The sequence below is a fragment of the Cynocephalus volans genome, chromosome 13 (genome assembly GCF_027409185.1).
Source record: "Cynocephalus volans isolate mCynVol1 chromosome 13, mCynVol1.pri, whole genome shotgun sequence".
NCBI classification, from domain to species: domain Eukaryota; kingdom Metazoa; phylum Chordata; class Mammalia; order Dermoptera; family Cynocephalidae; genus Cynocephalus; species Cynocephalus volans.
Window position 1 is genome coordinate 40501635 of NC_084472.1, and position 25766 is coordinate 40527400.

At 39.2% G+C, this 25766-nt stretch overlaps 1 protein-coding gene across 1 annotated transcript in view; it reads left to right on the forward strand.

Moving 5' to 3' along the window:
* The window catches only part of SETBP1 (SET binding protein 1), a 364306-nt gene extending 340103 nt beyond the window's left edge, over positions 1-24203 (forward strand). Inside the window, exon 6 of the mRNA XM_063077190.1 lies at positions 19161-24203. Coding sequence (XP_062933260.1) covers positions 19161-19783 — 623 coding nt within the window. The 3' untranslated portion in view covers positions 19784-24203. The remainder of the gene's footprint in view (positions 1-19160) is intronic.
* Positions 24204-25766: the final 1563 nt, after the last annotated feature.

Here is a 25766-nt window from a genome sequence, read left to right on the forward strand (position 1 = left end):
AAAATGAAATCAATATATCGAAAAGACACCTGCACTCCCATGTTCATCACAACACTGTTCACAATAGCCAAGAGATGGAATCAATTGAAACGCCTATCAAAAGATGAATGGATTTTAAAACACTGTGGTATATATACACAATGGAGTATTGTTCAGCTATAAAAAGAAACGATATTCTATCATTTGAAGCAACGTGGATGGAACTGGAAACCATCATGTTAAATGAAGTAAGTCAGGCACAGAAAGACAAATACCACATGATATCACTCGTGTATGGAATCTAAAAAAAAAAAAAAAAGTAGTTCTTATAGAAGTAGAGAGTAGAATAATGGTTACCAGAGGACGGAGGATGGGAGGGTGAATCATTACGCAGTGTATGCATGTATTGAAACAACACACCGTACTGCACAAATATGTACAAGTAAATGTTAAAATAAAAATAAATAGATAAATAATAAAACAAAATCTCTATGATTCTGTACCTGAAAGTCTACACTAGGAATGACAGAAAAACAAATATATCCTTATTTTTCTCTGTCTCTGTTTATCTGTCTCTCTCATACATATATGCATATACAGACACCAATATTCTCTCATCTTAAGTCCGAGGAGAAAAAAAGGCATATATCAGGGATGCTATCACCAAATTTTAACTGCTCAAGGTGTAGCTCCTTGAGAGATAACAGAGGGAAGCAGAGTAAGCACAGTTCTTAGTTTCTATCTGTTTTGTATCAAGGCTAATTCATTATCCTCTCAAACTATATAACCTGCCTTGTTTAAAAATACCAAAGCCCATGAGTAAGTGAAAATATTTAAATTTCACAAGTCTATTAAATTTGTACACATTTTCTTTCTAATGGGAGAAACTGATATTAGCTAAACCATTTAGTTATTAACCATATTATCAGCCCAATCAAAACTGACTATACCTGTAATCAAGATGCAAAGCGTTAAGCTTGAACAATTACCTTCTTTTACAACTAATAGTATGAATTCTTAATTCTAAGGAAATCGGGCATGCTTATAGCTGGAAGAAAATGATCACAAAAATTGCTCCTAGTTCCCAAATTCTGTGATGCCTGTTTTTTCTCTTAGCCTCTGCCATCTGTGGGGAGGGTCCCAAAATAACGAAATAGTATCAAGGTACAAAATAGCAAAGAACATGAATTTAAGAATTATATAATTATTTACTTCAGTTGCTTTTTTGCCTTATGTGGAACCATGATCTTGCAGCTCCTAACCAAAATTACAGGTCAATTTAGCCAAAAGACTTGTCTTTCAAGAGAACCAAAACAGAGCAAATAAATGTGCAAGTTAATAGGATTTTCAACATCCAAGGGCTATAAGTGTATACACTGAAGAAGGCTTCAAATTGCAAATTAAATTCCTACAAGCCCAGACTAATCACTTTAACTACATAGTAGAAAACCTTCCAAACAAGATCCAGAGAAAATAAAGCTTAATTTTAAAACAATCGTTCAAGTTGTCTGAAAATTACTACCTATCGGGCTCACGTTGCAGCACCATGAAATAAGTCTGTGTTTGCCTAGAAAACTCTGCTGAATGTGGTAGGCTCATGAAAAGTCCCCTCCCCTGGCTCTGGGCTACCAAGAGACCCAGCAGGGTTGGAAGCCACTGTCGCTTCCTGAGAACAGCATCACATACCAAAAACCTTCTGAAGAACCTCCAAAAATTATTGTATTTTTCTCCCCAAATAGGGGAAATAAGCTCTTTTCTGATTTAATGTGAACATTAGCACCTGAGTCTTTCCTATGGCCAAAGCTATAAACATCCCAGAGAAGCACGGATATCTTCAGAATCCATCCCCTGCCTTCTGCTCCAGCCTCCTCGCCTTGGAAATTTCAACCAGCACCGAACTCCTTTGAGATCTCCGCTGTCAGAGTATAATTTTCAAAAACCTAAAAATTCATGTTAAAGATCCATTCAGCTCTTCGATGAAGAAGACAGCATGCTGATAAAGCTGGTCCAAAGGAGAATGAGAGGAGCGGGGCATTGCAGGAATGAAGGCACTGGAGAAAGCATGTCAAACAAGGTTGCACAGTTAATGTCCTAATGGGCAATAAAACCATAACCTCTGGGCTTCTCTTTACTGTGAGACAAAAGTCATCTGCATCTTTGCTTGCAAAAATCTGCAAGTAAACATATGTTTGCAGATTTCGGGCCTTTAATCTTGGTAGATAATAAGTCCAACAAGGGCACATTTCTCTAGATAATTAATAATCATTGGGCAGCCCTGAAAGGACACGCAATCTTACATGTGCCTTGTTTCTAAGTTTTGGCTTATTTTTCTTAACACCACGCATGAGCCTTAAAATGCTCTAGTTGAACGCAGATGTTCTTGCTTCATATTGACTGCACTGAAATCTCAGTGCTGCACTTACTAGCTGGGTGATCTTAGATCTCAGTGTTCACATCTTTAAAATGGGGAAAAGAATACTACCTAGTGTAGAGGATCATGCTGATGAATAAGTGAGATAACCGTCTAGAAATTACCTGACACGTAATAAGAGTTCAGCAAATGGGTGCTATTATTGCTGCTGCTGCTGTTGTTGTTATTATTATTGTTGTTATCTGTTTTCCACCCTGGAATGTTCTTCTCTCCCTCACCCATTACCTCATGCCATTTAAGTGGCTAATTCATGATTATTCTTCAAGACTCAGCACAGGTGCCTTCAGCTCTAAGAAACTTTCCCTGACGCCCATTTTGAGAACTACCCCAAAGTCAAGTTGATTGACACATGCTCTGTGCCTCCTTGGCTCCCTTTAAGCTCATTGATTGTTGATTCCTACATTTAAAACAGTATCTACACTCATGCCTGTGTCCCACACTGGACTAGAGGATCACATATCCCCTATGATCAGACCTTATTCAACTTTAAAACCCCAATACCTAGCACTGAGGTGGGCAAGGAGTAGGTAATCATTAAATATCGGTCAAAATGCATTGAACAACAACTGTTTCTTGCACAAAACCATCTGGGGCATACACTCTAGTGTAATATTCATCAGAGCTGAGAGACAATGATTTAAATGCTTTTCTTTTCCATATCAGCACCAGAAACTGCAAACCATCCCAAGAATGTTCAGCAGAGGGAGCCACATGGGATGCACCTCTGGGCCTCCAGCCTCCTCTGTTCAGTAATGGCATCCCAGCCCCTGGTTAATCTACCAGGGGATCTGGGAGGGGAAGATTATTTTGAAGTTAACGGGTCAGCCTGCGTAGAATTGTATGAGCAATACAAGAGTATGTATTTATTCAGAGAAGGAGGAACGTGCACACATAAGTGTCTTCGTTCACTCAAAAAATTCTATGGGATCTTCAGGATGATCCAGTCAATGGAAGACTGGAGATTACATTGGCCTGTGTTGTACTTTATTTTACATGTGATAGTCTTGCATTGTGGCCAAGGAATTATTGGTTTCCCTAGGGCATCAGCCATTCCTATTTAGGTTTTGTCTCATTCAATGAGTATTGGTTATCCCACGAATTCCCAGAACCTTGAAATATATGGAATAAAAATAAGAGAATTAAAAGCCAGGAGTGCTGCTATTGAGCAACTCGTCATTACATTTGGGTGTCAAGAACCTTGCACAGTGCTACGAGCATAGGAAACACTCAATAAACGTGCCTGCATTTACGTTAGCTAATTATTTTCTCTCCATAGCTGAGATTTTAGGAAAGACAGAAGATTTAATGACAGGTTTGAAGGTGCTGTATCCATGAGAAGTTTAACTCAGTTTATCTTCTCTGAATGCTTCATACAGATTATGCTCGCAACCACTCTGTGCCACAGTCAGACCCTCTCAAAAACAGAGGAATGATAATAGTACATTTTATCTTCTTCCCAGTGATGGTATCATTCATACCTCCATTGATGCCCAGTGGGAGGTTTAGCTGTGAGGCATCAGACTCAGAGGGAAGTCAGGTGTGATTATTGTAATGAGGACTGCACACTCGGGAAATGCAGGGAAGAAAACCTCCCATACGTGAAGCGATTTCTATTAAGATACTCATTTTATATCACATATTCAAGCTCTTCTTTATAAATGGGCGAGAATGAAAGGAGACTCTTCCAGGGACAAATTTTATGTGGCAAAGAACGAAAGGGCACGAATATTTTATGATCAGTTTTGAGATGAAAGTGTAGTGCCTGCCTTATTCACTGGCTCTTTCCATTTCCAGAAGTCTAATTAGATTGTTGGTTTAATGGTGGCAAGATAATTTAGTGGCAACTGAAAGCAACTGTGTTAATGAGAAGGGGGCACAGTGCTTTGGGTTTCCTGTAATTAATGGAGAGTTTCTGAAAAACTTTGTGGTTCCAGTGAAGTTAGCATAGTGAACCCAGCTGCTGAGACGAGGGGCAATGACTTTCCTGCTCATTGCTGCAGAAATGACCTCAGGCAACATGGAAGAAACTGTGTATTACTGTCATTAAGAATGATCTTGAATGGTGCAGGCAGGCTGTAGTCAGTCTAAGAGAGCAGAGAGACAGAGAAAGAGGCAGAGAGAGTCTAGAGTGAGAATTAGGAGTTAGGTGTGACAAAGATAGAGAGAGAGAGACAGGGATGGGACACTCTCTAGTCTGCCCTCTTCATTTTACCCCTGGGGGGCACTGGAGTCATCCCAGCACATTCTCCCAAGGGGTCTCCTCCTGCTGCTTAAACTGGAATAGACTCGACAGGACTGGACTAGAATTGACTTCCAGGAACCTTTGCCAGCCACTTCATGTTGCAGAGGAGAAAATGGAGCCAAGAGAGGTTACGAATGCTACCTGACTGAGATTTAGGGAATCTCGACTCTGGCCACCACACCAAGGTAGAGTGGAAACTGGATTAGGAATTCAAGGGTCAAGGTTATTGTGGAGTCCTCATTACAATACTGCAGTACTTTTTAATTCATTCCCTAAGGTAAGTCACTGAGTCTTACTGAGACTTCTGAGTTCCGGTTTCCTTATCAGTGCAATGAGAAAAATAATGCCTGCCTTTTAGGCAGTGGAAAGAAAGAAATGAAATGGCAGATGAAAACACCTATCACACATTCAGAACTTAGTTTGTCAGTATTTTATAACCCCTCTCATCTCAAAAATGAAGTCATGTCATGTCATGATTTAATCATGTTAAGTCATAATTTAGTCATGTTACAACTCAGATCACAACATCCATTAACTGTTCTTTAGAAAACACTATCTTCTCTCCCCCTTCCAAATACCCTTATCTCAGGAGACAGTCCAAGACTCTACCCTTGAGGCTATGAGTTGCTATATCAAGCTCATCTTACTCAAATATCTACAAGGCTCTGACACAAATTGTCGAATATTTCTTAAGAACCATCACACGGCACTCAATCTTATGAGTGATTTATACAAATATAAGATTAGCCCCTGCCGCAGGGGAGCTTGACTCCAAAACGTCAGTTGACCAAATAATATTTTTAAATGAATAGATTGAATAACAACCTGAGACACTAGCAGATCCATCGTTAAGCAACCGGTTGGTCATTAATTTCCAACTGAATGGTACCAAGGGAGTTCTGATAAGTGAGATGATCTGGGGAGAGAAGAATTGAGATGGACTTCCAAGCATGGGCCCAATTAGACAAGCAGACAAAAGCTGGAGAGACAGGTGGACAACATTCCTGAGACAGCAGCGCATGTGGAACTAATGGCAAAGGAGGCTGGACAAGAAGTTTGGGGTCAGAAAGAACATGGAGTACCCAAAATTCTAGAATAAGGCATGGTGACCATTCTGAAGAGCAGTGGTAGCAAAATGGCAGCTGTGGGCCAATAGCGGTCTACAGTTGTGTTTTGGCTGGCCTTCAGAGAGTGTACATTTTTAAAAAATTAATTAGCTGCTTGTAAACATCAGAAGATTCACATAATCAAGATTTCTGGAGTTTTAAAGATCAGACTATCTGGCAACTTCGGGCTAAGATTTTTATCTGGCAATAATTGGTTGGAACAGGATAAATTTGCCCCTGTAGATGGGCCACATTCTTTTGAGTTTCCCACTTCCTCCCTTCCTGCACCACCACCTTCTTTCGTAATCCTGACCACCTTCCCCCAATATATTCATTATCTTTCTCCCTATAGGGAGCCGTTGAAGGCATTTGAACTGGAGAGAGAAGCAGGATCAAAACAATGTGTGGGAACACTTAATCTAGCAGAAATAACACGTGTTATCTATAGTAATACCTTTTGTTGTTTAATTATGGAATTTAGGGATTGGAAGGAGCCTTTGAGATTGTGAAGTTGAGAGAAAGTTGGCACTCTGATGCAGTCAATAGTAGAAAATGGACAGGGAAACCCAAGTTTTCTCATGCTTTATCTAGCTCCTGTCTTCTTTGCTTCCATAAGGAAATATGGTATGAACCTGGCTTTGAAACAGAGCAGCCCATGCTTAAATTGTTAAGTCCACGACTTCTCAGATGTGTGCCCTTGGGAAAATTACTTCACCTCCAAGGTCTAGCTTTTTATCTCTGTATAATAGGGACACCAAGGTCCTCACGCACTTGCTATCACAACTGCATGAGGAAATATGTGAAATACTGAAGGCTCTAAAAATGTCAATTCCTTCCCATTTCCCTTAATTTCAGTTGAGGGCAGGAACATTCCACTTACCTTGTATGACCTAAGCTATGATAAAAGTGTAGACGCTACAAAACTAATCATTGAGTAAATGAGTGATTGAAAACCACCTATAGCTCCACTAGCAAGAGTAAAAGTCCTTTTTCTCCCCTCTCCCCAACCTGGAACACCTAAAGTTTAACACTGGTTGTTTTAAGGTCCATTGGATTGAATTCTGTTTGTTTTATGAAATCTGCTTTTGAAAAGGACAAAAGGAAAGAGCTCAGCTGCTTCCCACCTCTCTTAGAGCTTCTCATCTGTTGAAAAATCCTGTTCCTCAGGACTTGTTATGTTTCCTAGATACTTCTCTAAACTAAGAGAAACCACATAGCCTTCTAAGACAGTCAGGAAATGTGAGCTTGTGCTACCAAAGGACAGTTTGAAAAAACAGACAGACGGTACTGATGGAGGGAATTTAAAGTGTTCAGTGGTCCCAGCAATGTGCATGAACAGTCTGTGTGGCCTGGATCCAGGACTTGCCCTGAAAGAAGACACAATTCAGAACAGAAAAGAATAAGCCAATTACTATGTATAAATTCAGCAAGGGATCCATCCAGATCAGCCTCCCAAACAGAGTTCCTGGGGTGCTTAGTTATAGTATTGCTCAAAAACTCTCTTCCAGGGGATCTTCTTGTTCTCCAAAACCTGAAGCTATTTTGAGAGGTCTTTTCTTATTTTGAAATCAGTTTTGTTATTGCCTAAATAGCCACAATCCTGGTCTTTGTCTTGTGCAAATTGCCAGAGTTAAGTGATTTGGGCTTTACATATGGAAAGTTCATTCTGTTGTGTAATTAATGGGAAGCAGACTTTGGGAAGCTGATGATCTAGGCCCTTATTTATATGAGAGCATATGTCTGTGTTTTGTTTATGACTCACTCTCTTACTCCACGCATTGTAACTTGGGTTTGTTTACACTAACTTTTCCTAGAATCCAAGCCACATGGTACATGAGCCAATAATTTATGGTCTCTAAAAGGGAAAGATGATGAATGAGCTTTTTCTTCTTAAATTGTCAAATCTGAGATTGAGCAAGGAGTATTTGCTTCCTTGAGTCTGTTCAAGCATATACTTGGGGGGGGGGGTAAAAGTTAAAGCAATAATGTTTTTCAAAAAACTACTGGTATAATTGCTCAAAATTTGAATGTGGATGTATTTGCAAAAAGAGCATATGACCCCTCCCCCACAACAAACTATTATAATTCTGATCCAAATATTTGACAGTAAAAAGACTTTTCATGGTGAAGGCTATGCATGTATTGGGGCAAGGGCTATATGGGAAATCTCTGCCTTCTGCTCAGTTTTGCTGTGAACCTAAAACTGCTCTAAAAAATAAAGTCTATTTTATTTATTTTATTTATTTATTTTTTTTTTTAAGTTTTATTTTGTCGATATACATTGTGGCTGATTATTGCTCCCCATCACCAAAACCTCCCTCCCTTCTCCCTCCCCCCCTCCCCCCCAACAATGTCCTTTCTGTTTGCTTGTCGTATCAACTTCAAGTAGTTGTGGTTGTTATATCTTCTTCCCCCCCCCCCCCGGTTTTTGTGTGTGTGTGTGTGTGTGTGTGTGTGTGTGTGTTTGTGTGTGTGTGTGTGTGTTTGAATTTATATATTAATTTTTAGCTCCCACCAATAAGTGAGAACATGTGGTATTTCTCTTTCTGTGCCTGACTTCTTTCACTTAATATAATTCTCTCAAGGTCCATCCATGTTGTTGCAAATGGCAGTATTTCATTCGTTTTTATAGCTGAGTAGTATTCCATTGTGTAGATGTTCCACGTTTTCTGTATCCACTCATCTGATGATGGACATTTGGGCTGGTTCCAACTCTTGGCTATTGTAAAGAGTGCTGCGATGAACATGATGAATCAGAATGGCTAAGACATGGTTCTTGTCCCTTAGGTGTATACAATTTAAGAGGAGAGATAAATATAGATTAATCGCATAATCCTAATGCAAGACAGACTAAATGAAGTGCTATCAGAGAGATGCAAGCAATTTAGAGGGAAGGAGAAAATTAATGTTGAAATGAGAGTCCATGATGGCTTTTAGAAAGAGGACTTTTAGGAATGGAGTTTTTTGGGTTTTTTGGTTTGTTTGGTTTGTTTGTTTTTTAAAAAGATGACCGGAAAATAAATAAATAAATAAATAAATAAAATAAATAAAAAGATGACCGGTAAGGGGATCTTAACCCTTGACTTGGTGTTGTCAGCACCACGCTCTCCCAAGTGAGCCACAGGTGGGCCCCTTAGGAATGGAGTTTTAAAAAATGAGTAGATGTACTTAGATGTAAAGTATTACCAAAAAGCTTCAAGATTGAATTAGAAACTGGACTCTGGTGGAAATTTGGAAGCACTGAAACTACACCTTGTATTGTTCTGTTTTGTGTCATGACTTTTTCATCACTAGGATAGGAGAGTTGCCTCTAGATTATGGAAAAATGCAAGGCTTTTTATGTATCTGACATCAGGTGCATCATCCTCTCTGATACTTACAGAAATAACAGTAGGGCACACATGTGGTAGGACCTCCATCCACTAACCAGACAGACACAAAAAATATGTGAAAGTCTAAAGCAATAAGTATAAATTGCATTTCGTTTTAATGAAGAATAAAGAGATACTTTGTTGTGTAAATTGACATTTTTTCTAAAAAAAAAAACTTAAATAAAGAGAAAAACAATAGCATGCATTTGAGTCACTTCAATCAAGTCCAGAAGGAGCTAAAGGTATAGTCATTAACAATGAGGGTATTCAAACCCTTTGAAAATCCCTGAAAATCTGGCTCTTTTTGAGAAAACAAAATAAATATCCAAAACTTTCACAACAGAATAGAACATTGGGAAAAAAAATCAAATAATATACAATGCACATTTAAATAGAAAGCCTGCATTTAAGCTCAATAACCAATTCCACATACCAGTGGCCGGGTTTGGTGACAGTTTAGATGAAAGCTTTTCAGGGAGTTAATCGAGCCACCTTTTAATATGGACCAACAGTGTGATGTGCTAAGGAAAAAAATGCAGGTTTCTTTTCAATGTAGCCTTCATTAATATAAGTGCAGTGCCTTGATCACAGAAATTAATCAACCCAGTTTTTCTGTACTAATCACTTCATATCCGGAAAAAACAAAATTTAGGATGAGCTTTGGTAGATTATAAAATCTCCAGAGGAAGGTGATCAAAATTGACTATAGTCTAGAATTCAACTCATGGGAAACACAAATGAAGAATCTGAGGATGTCTTAACTAGAGCAGAGAAGACATGGAGGTATACAACTTTTGACAAAGTCATGCTTATTCAGAAGCAACGGTCCTTCCCAATACTTCTGATTTGTCCAAAAACATACAACTGAAGGGTGAAGTAAAAACCAGGACCTCATTCTTCTAATGTCCTGGTCAAGATGTTTTCTATCAGATTGCCAGTAACAAGCCTGAGTATTAAGTAACCAAATGCAGACATTATTAAGACCAGGAAGAAAACCAAGCACAGATACCTACCATTTTATGTAATTCTTGAAGTTCTAGAATGGCCAACAAGAATTTCTTTCATCTGAACCTAAATATAAAAAATGCGGAAATTTTCTTAAGATCATGATTGTTATATGATTCTTTGTTCTTCCCTATTTTTTTTTTTTAATTTAAAAGAAAGTCTCTCACAGTCAGGTAAGAACATGCACGTACAATAGTTGGAGTATTATATAAGGGATGGTATTTATGGTTAAGGATAAAGCTATAGCACATTTGAGAGGAAAGAAAAAAGAAATATAAAGAGCCCTTTGAGAGGGTGTGACCACCCCCGCTGTGTGACCAGCTGGCATGCTGTGAGACTCAGCAGATGAAGCATCAAACTTTCTGGCATTAACTACATTTCTATCCAGCCTCCCAGGTTGTCTAGTCCGTGTGCTTGATCCACATTGCAACAAACAAAACCCAAAGTTGTCTGAAACAGAGTAGGGCTAAATGGCCCTAGTATTCCTCAGTTTACCATTTCTCACCAAAAACCTAAGAAGCAACTCTGACCCTAATAAATATCCCCAGTAAAGCTCCCAGATTCAGCTCCACTCTTCTGTTGATCCATCCTGGGCAATCCCTACTGATGAATACGTACAGTGCCCCTTGTAGCAAGCTATAATTTCCTCTTTTGCTAGTTCTCTGTCTGAGCTCTCTTCCTTCACCCAGCTTTCTTAGACCTGCCAAAATCCTGGTTACCTTCCTCAGCGGTTCCTTGAGCAACCTAGCAATGTTCTTACTGGACTCAGACTCTCTCTGGAGCAAGTTATCACTTTATCTATCCAAAGCCACAGGTGGTTTGGTCAACCCCAGGGCTCATGAAATGTCTGGCATTATTTCCCCATGGTTGGAGAAGTCAGGGACTCTGAAAACCTAGAGACCAGGACCTCAGAGTTGCCTGACCAAATAAAGGATGTCAGTGTCATATCTCATTTTAGAAGCTTTCCATGGTTAGAGCACTCTTCTGACTGCCATGGAATTGCATGCAATTCAATTAAAGGTGCTCTAGGAAAAATAAAGATAAAGATTACCCAGGCTTTGGTCTGTAGGAGCTTACATCTGAATCAATCCAGCAGAGAACATTAGCCAAACATTTATATGCAAAAGAAACTGTCCTCCTTGTTTGGAGGGGTGTGAAGAAGAACAGCTCATGCTCTCTGTCCTCAAGAAGCTTCAGTGTTTCTCAGGCTATGGCCCCATAAGCAGTTAAGGTTGTCAGGTATTAAATACCGGGTGAATAAACTCTTCAGGAGTTTTTTAAAAAGAGGAAAATTTTAAAATGGTGGGCTCCAAAATTTTTGATCATGCAGTGATATCGGTAACATAATTTTGAATAGTCACCCCATTTAAATGAATTTTTAGAATATGTGCACTCTTTTTATAACATATAAACTATAAAAGGGTAAGATAAACCTGAAATATAGTCTTAAAATAATTTTAAATTTTCTTTATTATTATTAATGAGAAAATATTTTAGCTGCCATCAAAATTTCATACTAATTTTAATATTTTCCATAATGTTTTAAGGAGAGCCAAGTGACTAAGTTTGCATATGGTTATGGAAAGTCATGGGTTTTTTTCTAAGCACTTGTGATAAAGTAGTTTGAAGGTTTGATTCTGAATTCAGTTTGTTTCAGTACTTGTTTTTACTAGATGTTGTAAATTAAAAGGATATTTAACACACATATACATCCAAAAGAAAATATGTCATTGGCTGCTTAAACCACAATACTATTTTTTTTAAATCCCATCCACCAGCTAAGCAAGTTTTTTGTTGAAACTTGCCTAAGCATCATCCTTATTAACAATTAGATGGTTTTGTAAATCAGAAGGCGTTGCATTTTTTGAATCCAAATTTCTGAAACCCTTCATTTGAAAGTTAGCTCTGTTTACAAGATATTTAAATTTGCAGATTTAAGAGATTTTGTGTTATAATATATCATTTTCCACAACAAAATTGCCATACAATGGAAATATTTCCAATCAGTTTCCAAAATGCTCTTTACATAGGAGAGGTTTCTTTCTAAGAGCAGTTCCTTTCTGCCTCACCTTATCCTACAGGGACTTTAAATGTTTTGTTTGTTTTTCAACTACTGCTACATAACATTACTGACAGCACAGAAAAGATGAGAACACTTAGAACCTTTGTCTTTTTCTACCAGAAAATTGCCAAATTTATCTTTGAAAATGGCAACTCTTTTATACAGTTTACTGTGAGAACCAACAGAACTCTGTGTGGTATATAAAATATTTCATGGATAATCTTCATCTCATTACGAAGTATTTTGAATTTTTTTTCCTATTTTAAGGTCTTGTTTTTCTAAAATTAACCATGTGGGCTGACCTGCTGTAGCATTTAGAATTTAGGATGTTGACAACACCCTAAAAGCACCAAGCTGATGCAATGCCACATCATACCCTTGACTGCATGTGGCCTCTCCATCTTCTCCTAGGAACCTCATGCCCAAGTGTGACAGCGTCCCATCATCTGACACACAGTCCAAGTGAAGTCATCACCGTTGTTTCATATATTAAGCATTAGAATGCTTAATTTAGTTATTATCTTTTTGATAAAATATAAATAATGTAAATATAAATTCTTAATGAGTTCTTCCTGCAACCCTGGAAATAGTCTTGCTTCCTCCTGGGGGAATGCACACCCCACTACGGAGCCTGCTGATATAATTTGGATAAGCAGAGAGGAGGTGAACAGGGGCAAGGTTGCAAAGGCCAGAGAGCTCTGGGCAAATTTCTAAATCCCTCTCACCAGTAATGCCTCAGAGAAGATCTAGAGAAGACACCTTGGAGCATTTGCTTTTTGGTGGCCTTTCCCACTTCAGAGCTCAACCACATAAACACGCTCACACCTATGGACCCCACTGCACCACTTCTCCATCAGTCAAACTACCCATCTCACCTTCTACTCTGACCCCAATGTAAAATAGGAACAGAACAAAGACAAGGGTTCTCCAAGCCACTGCCTTAGGGTGCTCTTTCATAATAAGACCCTAAAAAGAAGCTGTTGTTTGAATAGTAAGCAGTTTCTGTGCTTCAGACAAGCTAGTCACATTTTCAAAGAAACCCCAAATTATATTAAGATGACTTCAAGAACAGAATGGAAACATATTCATATCATGACAAATTCCCCACATCCGCTAACAATTAATTCTAAAATACTGCTTTAAACTTGGATAGCAGTATTCCAGCACTTGTCTGATAACCAGCAGTGACTCAGATGCCCACTACCTTGCAGGGGTCTCACCAACAGAGGCAACTTGCCATCTTTTCAAAAGAGCTTTTAAGGCCAGAACTATAGAAGGTTCATTTAAATTCTAAGGATGGAAGAAGAAAGTTTGCATGCCAAGGCAGGTTGCCACATACTTTCCATTAAAAAATAAAAAGCAGCATTAGGAAAATAAGAGACCATTATCAAGACACGTCCAAGTGCAAAGCACACAAAAAAAGAAATGCACAATAGAGATTGGAGAACATGAAACAATTGACTTCCTTTGAGCTTGTATTTGCTGACCAAGTAGTATGTACCAGACCATGTACTGCTGTGTAAATGGGCTTGTGCTGGGAACTCTGGAAGTACAGAGAAAAAAGGTGGCTTTTGCCTTCAAAGAATCTTCTAACATGAATCAGTGCACAAAGTGGTTCACACTGCAGCTTTCTGCCTTGATTGAGACAAATGGTGTTCCAGCCCTATCTACCCTGGAAGTCAGCGTAACTCCAGGCAGTTCAGTCTTCCCCAGCATCTTCCCACCTCCTCTTAGGGACATTCAAACAGCAAGAAAAACTCCAGAGTCTAGAAGTAAATTTGCCTCCCAGACTCCCCCAAAGCTTTCTTGTAAAAACTAAGGTGTGTCTTGTACATGGATAAAACGTAGTCTACAAACATTAGCACCTATTTTGGGGGAAACTAAGCCTTCTATATAACTAAGCCTTGTTAGCCCTTGTCTTGGCTCATGGTGCCTATACTGCATCTATTAAGTCTGTGTACAAAAACACTGCTAAGCCCATTCATTAATTATCATAAAAGATGTGGCAAAATCAACATAATGCTGATGAGCCAATCCTGTGACACTAGGAGTGAAAAGATAAAAAATCTGCATCTGGACCAAAACCAGCTCAACCATTTGCTTGGAAATTTTAAATATTGACAGGGTCTAGAAGACAATTTGTATTGCACAGTTAAGAAGAAATGAATTAGCATTTTGCCTGGGCCACTCATAATTATTCTTTAAAACTAACAAAGAACAGGCAAGATGTAGGACAGTCATATGAAGGAGAGTAAATATGGAATCAATCCTGTAGCCAGAACACAGAAATTACTGTCCAATAATGAAACAATTTGAAGAGAGAAAAATCTGTAAACATTTAGAGGGACAGTGAAATCATAAGCAATAAGAAGAAATATTAGTTAATATCAAACATTGCCAAGTCCAAAGTCCTCCTCCCCCCACATTAAGACTTCAAAATTATTAGATGGAAGTTAATGTTTTAAAAAGCCACCCCACATTTGGGGAAGGCAATTGATAATGGGCATAGGAAAGAATTATAGCAATCTTTAAATCTAGAAGGGAACTTTGAGAGCATCCAGTCCAACTGTCCAATGTAACAGATGAAGAAAGAGAGACTCAGAGAGGCTAAGGGGTTCATCCTAGTTCAATTTGATTTCTAGCTCCCCCTGTGCAAAGTCATTTCTACTACACTGCACCCTGCTACTTTTCACACACAGGGATAATGAATCTGAATTGAAAATTTGGATAATAACCATAAGGACAAAATAAAATTCAGATATTCAGTCAATGTGAAAAATCCTAAAGATTGTAACATAAAAAAGAAAGACGGATATTAAGTCTTAACACCTTGATGCCATCAATGGAGGTTGGCTTGGGATGTATGTCTATGCAGTTGGTCACAGCATAAAACACGGAGAACTCATTCATTCTCCCATCCCATTATGCCAGGAAAGCAGCTACCAGTGTGAGCTTTCTAGGGAGACTATGGACGCATGCCCTTCACTGAGGATATCTGTTATCCTTCCAAAATAATTTAGGTGAAATAGAGCCTCAAGAAGGTGAAAACTAAAGCCTTCTCCAGTCCTAAGATTCTAAGAAAGACATTTTATTGCAACTTATTCATGACTCTTTAAACTTGCATTATGGAAAATTCCAAACATATACCAAAATAGGCAGAACAGCATTAATAAACCTCATGTGCCCATCATTCAGCTTCAACAATATCAATTCACTGTCAATTTTGTTCCACCAATACCTCCACCTACCTCCTGTTTTCCTCAGTATTTTGAATCCAGTTCCAGATATCATATGACTTCATCTATAAATATTTTAGTATGTATTTCTAAAAGATAGGTACTGAAAAAAATACAATTATCATACCTAAGAAAATTATCAATAATTATATGTTATAATGAAATGTCCAGTGTTCAAATCCCATTTATTTCATGATCTCTTCTAACAACCTGTTTAAATTGGCAACCAAATATGGCCATTTTATCTCTTCAGTCTCGTTTAACTTATACTTTCTCCCTCTCCCCACCCTGCAATTTATTTGTTGAAGACACCAGGTCATTTGCCTAGAGTTTCCCACAGTCTGCATCTTACTGAATGAACCTCTGTGTGTCCTCTGTCCTCTGTATTTTGAGTTGGTAGGTCTAGAGCAGTGCTGCTCAATATGGTAGCCACAAGCCACGTGTGGCTATTAAAATTAAAATTAAATTAAATGAAAAATTCAGTTTCTCAGTCACACTAGCCACATTTCAAGTATGAGACAGCGCAGATATAGAACATTTCCACCACTGCAGAAAATTCTGTTGGACAGCCCTACTCTAGAGACTTAATAGGTTCTGTGAGGGAGTTTTGGAAGGAAGTCGATGTTGAAATCTCATCAAGAATTTGGCTCACCATTGACCTCCCCCACAACAATCACCGTAAACCTCCACAACTGGACATTGAAGATGAAATTAAAATGCAAGGAATCTGTGTGTTTTAAAATTTACATAAATAGTATACTTACAAATACTTTTGCTATCTGTTTTTTTACTCAACATTTTTAGATTTAACTACAGTGATATATTTATATGTAGCTTGTTAACTTTAACAGATATATAATATTCCACTGCTTGAATGTGTCATAGTTGTTCATTATCCTTTAATTAACATTTAGATTGTTTTCAGTAACATGCATTGAGTTTCAAGAAATGTCCTTAGATGTCTTTTGCCTCCTGTTACAAATGTGTAGAGAAGCTGATCTTGACGTGGAATTGCTGGGGCATCGAACACGTACATCTTCAACTCTAACAGTTATTGCCCAGTTGCTCTCCAAAGTGATTATACCAATTTACGCTCCCGCCAACAATGTACAAATGTTCCTAGTTCCTTACATTATTACCAACATTAGTAATTTACGACTTTTAATTTTTACTAGTATGGGTGCACATATGCAATAAAAGTATAAATACAAGCATGTAAAGGGAAGGGAAGGGAGAAGAGAGCAGTGCCTTAGCTCAATCTACCTTTTTTTTCTTTAAAAACATAAAGCAAATAAGACAAAAATTTAACATCATTAAATATGAATGGTAGGTGTGGAGTTGGTTATGTTATTTTTATTTTTAGTACTGTTTGGTAAATTTACACTATCAGAATTCATTTTTATTTCATAATCATTTTTTAATAGAAGGACTTAAAAAATTAGGCAACATATAACAAGTTTTTGAATATAGGCTTATCTGCTAGATTTTGTTTGGTTTTTGGTTTAGGTTTTTTGCTTGTTTGTTTGGCATTTCATTAGAAAAAAAAAAAAAAAGCAAAGGACAATCCTTTGGTTATATTTGCCCCCAAAGACCTCCAGCTCATGGAGTATTTCAATCAAGCTTTACTTGATCAAAAGTTCTCAACTAATTGATTTACTTTATACTCGCATGCTGTATTATATACCACATAGCATTTTCTTCCTCTACGGATGATGTAAACTAAAGAGAGGGTAGACTGCAAATGAAACCTGTATTTGGAATAATGCCAGAAGTTTTGTGGAGTGTTTCTGACTAGTTTTCATTTACTCCGGAAATATGGACAAGGTAAATTATGTATCTCCGACATCAAGGCCTGCTACTTCTTATTGTCATTATGTTTGCAATGGTTGCATTAAAAGTCCAAACTGGAACTATTTTAGAGAATATGACTATAAGGCAGCAATGGTTAGTCTGATTTGTCAGTCCAGAAACAATTTTTAAACCCCTTCCGTATATAAGGCACGTTGCCAGGCCCTGTGAGGGACATAAAGAAGGAAAAGAATTGGTGCCTGCATCAGAGAATTTACCATCAAGCAACCTTTTCCTTTTACAAGACTAACTACAAAAATTTTATTTTTATAATCAGAAGCTCACTCTGGTTTTGTTCTATCTAGATCTTTATAACTTATTGTATAGATCATTCCATAGTTATTCATTGCTCAGTCAGTCTTACTGACCTTTGGCCAAAAGCAGTGGCATTTTGACCTGGCCTGTGGGACTCAGCGCTTCCCACTCCCTGAAGCTAGTGGCATAAATAACTTCAAATAAAACCCTCCTGGAATCTGTGATGAGCACAGCATGGGGGAGAAATGTGGCAAAGCAGGAAAAAGAATGAGGGGGGGTCCCCAAGAATAAGTGAGAGTGTTGTTCAGGTTTTAAGCATTTTTTTCTTCCTCTTCCCTAAGATATTTCTTCTACTTTTCTACTTGTAGGTGAAAAATATAATGGAGGGGACAATAAACCAAGACACTAACATGAAAAATATTCCCTTCTAGGCCTACATAGAAGCCTAAGTCTTCTACGTAGGCTTCTTTGGGGTTGAATATTTAGGGTAAATGACAGCAGCAAAGAACTCAGTGAGAGCACACTTTTTAGGTTGATAAGTGCCCGGAGGCCATGGCCAGCGTGAAGGTGGGGCAGTGGGCTGTGTGCACACACCGGTATGTAGACGCGTGCCGACTTGTGAGCAACACAGGAGAAAGAATGAGCTAAAGGAGGAAAGGTCAGCTATGTCTTGAAGCCATTCACACTTGTGGTATCTGAACTTCAGAACGAAGCAATTCTGAAGGCCATTTAGTGGCGACAGTACACGACTTCCTGAGACAAAGAGTTTGGCTCATAAAATACAGGAGCATCTGGCTACCAGGACATGAAAAGAACTCTTTGCAAACCACAACCAGTGGGGAAGGTGTAAGTGATTCAGAAACACCTGGCTGATATTTCCCTTGAGGTTCCCAGAGGAGGAACTGGTTAAGAAGGACTTTGTTAATTGGGCATCAACAGGCAACTTGACAGGTCCAGAACATTGGGGGGAAAAAATGGAGAGAGACAGACCCATCCCAGCTAGAGTGTCCTAGGAAATAATCCTCCCTCTGTCAGTGGAGGAGGGTTAGGAATAAAATCGTTCAGTCACATATTCTTGATCAGGCCAAGACATCTTTTCTACCAGGCTGATAGCACATCTGGATAATCTGCATTGCTTGATGTGGAGGGCTGCATGCTTTTTATTTGTTCAACATCCTCAGAAGGAGAAAGTTGAACCTAATGCTACATTGAATTGGATCAAATGTCAAAGGGCTGAGTAAAAAATTAAACCTGTAATAAGAAAAATAATGGTTAAAATTCATACTGTGATTCTGCCATTGACTCTCACGGCTCAACAGTGTGAGCCTCCATTTCCACACCTTTAAAATGGGAACGACAGTACTGGTATTTCAGGTCACTGTGAGGACTGAAATAATGTAAATAGAGATGCTTTGTACACATAGCAGATATTCAGATACTCGACCAGTGTTTATTTTTATTATTTTTTAATTTCAATGAATAACAAAAAAGGAAGAATAAATATCAACGACTGAGTAATTCTCCATAACCTTTCTAGCCAAATATCACACCAGTCGTCAGCGAAAGGCTAGGTTTCAGGCAGCTTGCATCCCGAGCTCAATTTCTTCTCTCCTCCCCTCTTGCAGCCAGCTCCGCCTTGAAGAAGCGATTCAAGCGGCGGGAGATCGAAGCCATCCAGTGCGAAGTGCGGAAGATGTGCAACTACACCAAGATTCTGTCCACCAAGAAGAATCTGGACCACGTGAACAAGATCCTCAAGGCCAAGCGGCTGCAGAGACAATCAAAGACAGGCAACAACTTCGTCAAGAAGAGGAGAGGGCGTCCCCGGAAGCAGCCCACCCAGTTCGATGAGGACTCCAGAGATCAAATGCCGGTGCTGGAAAAATGCATCGACCTGCCCAGCAAAAGGGGGCAGAAGCCCAGCCTGAGCCCGCTCGTGCTGGAGCCAGCCGCCAGCCAAGACACCATCATGGCCACCATCGAGGCGGTCATCCACATGGCCCGGGAGGCGCCGCCCCTGCCCCCGCCGCCGCCGCCGCCCCTCCCGCCCCCGCCGCCCCCGCCGCCGCCCCCGCCCCCGCCGCTGCCCAAGACGACCCCCCGAGGCGGAAAGAGGAAACACAAACCTCAGCCTCCCGCTCAGCCCCCGCAGCAGCCGCCCCCGCAGCAGCCCCTCCCCCAGGAAGACGAGGTCAAGGCCAAAAGGCAGAGGAAATCCCGAGGGAGTGAGAGCGATGCCCTTCCCTAGGGTGGGTCTGGACGTCTGCACCTGGGGCTGGGGGGACTGACACATTGGAAGTGCAGCGAGCCGGGTGGGGGCGGAATCCCCCCTTCAGGGACACCGATGCCCATCTCCAGAAGCTGGGCAGGCAGAATCGGGCCAGATGACGGGGCTGAGCCGTCAGGAGCTCTTGGGAAAGCAAAGCAGGAGGACGCCTTCAAAAGCAGCCTGTCTGTGTGCCACGGCAGTGCCCGACCAAGGGGCGCCTCGGCATGGCTAGATCCTTTGCAGGCGAGAGAAGACCCCTCCAGGAGGAGAAAGCTGGTCTGATGGCCACCTGACCTCCCTCATCCGAGGTGCGCCCTTGATTCCCATTTTGTTTGCTTGGCCAGGAAAATCGAAAGGGAAACACTCCCAATTAGGAAACATTCCAAGGAGAAAAGAGCCGCAAATTTCTCAACTGGCTTTGTTGTAACCCACTTCTATTTAATTGGTTTTTATTTCTTCTGGTTTTCAAGCTCTGCTAGGCTTTGGGACACCAACATTATCGTCAGGTGACCCGGATCGTTCCGTTAACAATAGTTTCTCAGATGAAATAATGGGATCAGAAGGTGGAATTCTAGTGATAGGCGACCTTAGACCTGCATTCATCTAATTCTGTATGCTTCCTCTATCACACATACACTGATTTTTAGCATCATTTGTTTCTACTTTTCCTTTGCCCATTGTACTTCCATGTACCTTTATATTAACTTACTTGCTGCCTTCTTTTTCTTGATACCCATCTACGTAGTGTAAACCTTACCTGTGTTGTAAAGTTCACCCTAGGCATTCTGTTCCGAGGAACTTGGCTTTGAATCCCAATCATTGTGAAAAAAATACTCAGTATCGATAGAGCTTTTTAGTAAGTGACTCAGAGCAGCCAAGGATATGTTGACGGAAGTGTCAACCAGGTTATTTTTATACTTAAAATATATCAGCAGAGAACAAGCAGAATAAAGTGATTTTAACATCCCACAGCTAATGGAATAACTGAAAAATTGCCAAAAACTGAAACCCCAGACCCACCAGAAAGACAAGTGTCTAGCAATGCCTATGTATGTGATCTTTTTCATACAAATAATTATCCTAGGTTGTTGAAAAAAGGAAAACAAAAAGAAAATAAAAGCCCATTATCTCTTGATAATTATTTCTTAAAAGCAAATGAGAGTAAGTGTTCTTATCTTAAAAAAAAAAAAAAAAAGAAAGAAAGAAAGAAAGAAAATGCTCAAAGGGGATCACCACTCGAATTGTATCAAGCCGCCTTGGACAAAGGATCCAAATTGTGGTTGCCTTAATAAACTAAAACATTTTTGTACATAATGTAATTATAAATCTATCAGTCTGCATGGATGCAAACTGTGTGTGACAAATCGTCTTTTAAATGGTCGATTTCAACTGTACATTTCTCATCCGAGTTGTACTCTAGCCATTGGTTTAGCGTGGACTGATATTCCATCTCTATTATCCATTTCCACAGCCCAAGTAAAACATGTTAAGAAGACTCAGAATGAATATGAAGTTATTCCATTGCAGTAGATGTTTTTTAAAAGTCAGATGTGGAAATTTCGAATAAGTATTTTCAATTTCTTCCCTCACTCCTCCCCTTATCTTCCCCAAGACATCAAACACCTGGCATGATAGATTATAGAAAGAGAGACACCAAGAGAGAATTAAATTTTCTAATGTGAATTAAAAGATCTTGTTTACCTCCAAATTAAGTTTCTTTACAGAAAGTTTGGACAAGCTTGTATTATCACTCAGAATACAATATTATTTCATTAGAGACAGATGGATTTTTGTTAGGAACATAAGAGAGTAAGTGATGGGGTATATACAGGAGTAAATTTTAAAATCCCAAGTTAATATGCTTGCAAACATCACTGCTCCGTCATGGCAGCAACAGTTGGTTGAAATTACGCACAGAGTCATCCTGTTCTGCACTGTCACCACGGATTTCACATCACATGCTACCCACTAGGTCGTATTTAATCCTAGCAATATGTAAATTTAAAGAACTGCATTCCCTTGTACATTAAAGCTTATATCCTAGATACTCAGTTTGTGACCTGGGTTGACCTTTGGCATTTCACACAAGTTGAACAGCAAAATCAAACCAGTCATTTTCAATTTGTCATTCCCAAGCCATGTCTGAGTGGTTCCAAAGTCACCCGAGGGGAAGGTTTAAATTAGCCCCTCTCACCCCACCATTGCTATGAAAGAGCAACCATTTTCACTCCAATTAAGCCATAAGAGGTTTCTCTTCCTGCTGGAACTTGAAAATCATTTCCTTCACTCTTTCTTTTGCCCTTCCACCTTCCCATGTTCTACTGTCTCCCCAACCAAGTCTGTAAACAGACTAAATCTAACAGAGGAGAACAAGCTGGCACTTGATAAATTTCTTAAAGGAGGACCCAAAGTTTAATTGGCATCAACCTCTAGTAGGAAAGAAATTCCAAATAACTTTGGGACATATGAAAATTTCCATGCCAATGAAAGATATTCCAGGAGAGATACAGTGGAGTTGCAACTTACATATGAATTTGCATCTACAGTTATCATGTCAGTTAAATGCAAATACTCTACATGTCAACTCTCAGAAGAGATTGGAAAATTGCAGAGGACCAAAGCTGAGGCATACTAAACAGCTGCTCAGAGGTAGAATAAAGTCCACTCACCTAAACAGCTGCCTCTCTCCACCACCCAGTTCCTCTACCAGTATCGTGTTACTTTTTTTTTTTTTTTTCTCTTTTGCTTTTCATTAACGTACTCATCTCATTGGTACAACCATTTCTGTGCTCTCTACCACCTTTCCTATAGCCTCTCCTCTCCTGTCCAGGCTCAACATTAGCCCAATCTGGTTTCACATTTATTTGGTTGCAGAGCCAGCGAGAGAACCCAAATGTCTTGACCCAGATTGTGGAGGTCTTTAGCCACCCAATGCTGTCTTCTTGGACTGCCTTTTTGTTTTGAGAGGAGATCATTTGGGATGCACAAGACTCCATATATAGCTCTATAAAATATTTTATAATAAGAGCAAGACCTCAATTTTCAATTCTTATTCTTTTTTCTTTTTTTTTTTTGGAATACTCGTCTTCAGCAAACAGCTGTTGACCCACTTATGAGAAGTTTGATTAGAGCTGAGAAAAGGATGAAATCTAGATATAAAAGCCTTCTTAAAGGTGATGATGGATCTTTAATCTACCTTACTAAGTGGCTGGGGGCCACTTGCTTTTCAACCCCTCAACTCAAATGAGAGGAACAGAAGTTTAACTTCCTCAAGTAGCCCAGCTCTGGCCACAACCCAAGGAAGAAATGTAGGAAAGGAGCATGTCTAGGGATGGTTTGTGTCTTGGTAGGACCAGGACTCAGCAGCCACTGATAGCCCAAAGAAGGTGACTGAGGGCTGGCAGAATATTAGCATGTTAACTTGGCTGCTGTTCTGAGTAAGAAGCCGTGTCCAATGGTAGTCAGAATTTGTGCACATTGCTGGGCCTATAAATATGATAAGCAAGTGTTGACAGAATTATAGTATAAGGTGATGTACTACATGCAGATCATGCAGATCATAAAGGATTTGGTTTTAGGACTTAAATAGAAAATCCCACTCCTAGCTTATTACCCAACAATATTTAGATAAAGAGCTTTTGGAGAATATTTTTTTCCCTATCACTAGGAAGATTTACCTGGGAACTGTCTAAAGTCTATACATATATTTCCAAAGCCTTTAAATGCCAGCTGTAGCATGGAGAGGGGGGTGGCAGAAGCCGAAATGCCTCAAAAGCCATTTAAGTGTTACGTTGCAGGATTTTCAGTCCTTCTTGTTATGTAAGAGTAGATAAATATAGACATTTTTCTCAACACTATCCTATAGCATCACAATGGTCCAAATGCCACAGCCTACTGATAATGTCATCACAGTGCCTAGAAACTCTTAACTGTAATATACCGTAGCATTTTCTTGGTGTTTCTTAAAGTTTCTTTCCACAATACAAGGCTCCCTCTGCCTCTTGTTTCTTGGAGAGTTTGCCCCACTGATGAGTCTTCCTTCCCTGTTGGACTCAGTCATTTGGGGAACAGTTTTAGAAGCACATATCAACCAAGGAAGAAACTTCCTGGATTTCTATTGCCCACTTGCCCAGGTTTAATAAACACTAAAGGGGGGAAAATTAAAAATAGCTGCCAATCGGTCAACATGGAAGGGCAGTTCCACCCTAGGTTGGTGTCTCTTTTTTTTTTTTTTCCTTTTTTAAAAATCTATTTCTTAAATAATAATAAATGCACATGATGTGTTAAATATGTACATATATATTTCAAAAGAAAAAATGGGGCACAAGATTGTCTTACAAGTCGTGCTGGCTAATTTTTAGTTTGTATTCATAAGTGGTTTTTAAAAGCCTTTTTTAAAGTGTAATTTGCATGTTCTACTTTGATTGTATGTAAACATATTTTAGAACAAAAAATGTATTTGTATTTTATTGAATATAGAGGCAAGAAAAACTGTACATTGTTTGAAATGTTCTTTTTGTAACAGTTTTTATTCATAAAGCATTTTTGTACATTTAAAATGAACATGGACTTGCTGTTATTTGAGGCGTAGATACATCTGGCATGCTTTACTGTCATGCTCCTCCATGGTCTTAGATGTTGGGTTTTAAACATTTTTTTCTAAAAGAAAGCTCAGTCTTTTTCGCTACCAGATCAGGTTAGCACAGTATAGAGCACTTAACTATTAAAAAAAAAAAAAAAAAAAAAGTTAATCCTATTCATATGTTATTCATTGTGTGAAATTAAAGACATTCAATTCAGTCTAACATGAGTTGTGAATTCTTTTGTTTTATTTTCCATCTGGTTCACATCACAAGGAGTTTAATAGCATTTGGGGGTCTTCACTCACACCAACTGGATACAGAATCATTGAGAAAATTCTAGCCAAACTTTTTTGTTTTGTATGATGCTGGGAAATACATTGTGGGCAAGATTTGAATCTGATTTACTGGGTTACTGTTCAGAGAATATAGCACCACATGGACATCAAGCCAGGGCTGATTCATAGACCCAGGTAGGCCTCTGCCGAAAGCAGTCAAAGTATACTGTCGAATGCTGGAGACCCATCTCGTCCCAAATTATTAGAAGAGCATTATGGTGGAGATTAAGCTTTCTTACTAAATATTCCATGACGTCAGACATCTGAAGGATGGATCCCTAACTTAAAGTTTTACTGAAATGATACGAAGGGCTATGTAATCAACCACAGACAGTTACTGATCACCTACCCAGTGCCTACCCTGAGAGTCCTTGCACTGAAGGAACTTCTAAGACCTATTTTTGAAAAATTAACTAGCAGTTCTAAGCAGAATACAGGAGGGGTAAAAGAGTGCTGGGGTCCCCGAAGAAAGGTGAAGCCCCAACTGCTTTCTTCCCTTGTCTTCCCACCCTTTTTGTTCCAATTTTTAGTTTATAAGTATGTTTTAAAATCCTGTTTTATAGTAATTTGCACATTCGCCTTTGATTATATGTAAACATTCATTTATGTATTTTTTGCCTTCTTTCTTTGTCTTATCTTCTGATAAGACACCTCTTCCAAAAGCCAATAAAATAGGTAGGAAGTGTTATGAGCCCCTTCCCATTCCTAACCATCCGTCTGACCCACTGTGACAATTATGGTGACTTTTGGTATTTGCAGCACCCACAGTGGAATAAGGGTAGTCTGGCGGAAAGAATGGAAGTCTTCATGAGGAGACTATTAGAGCAGCCTCAGGATGGCAGGAGCACTTGTGTCTTAGGTAGTCTCCTGAAACTCAGAGAATTTAGTCCATACACAACCGGTATGAATCTTGGTCTACAAATAGATGGCTGAAGGAATATATACTTTTTAATTTTTCTGCAGTGCAATTTTATTAGTTTTTAAGAACCCCTTCCACTAACATAGCAGAATCCTAGTTCCACAGCCAGGCTATAATTTTTCTAA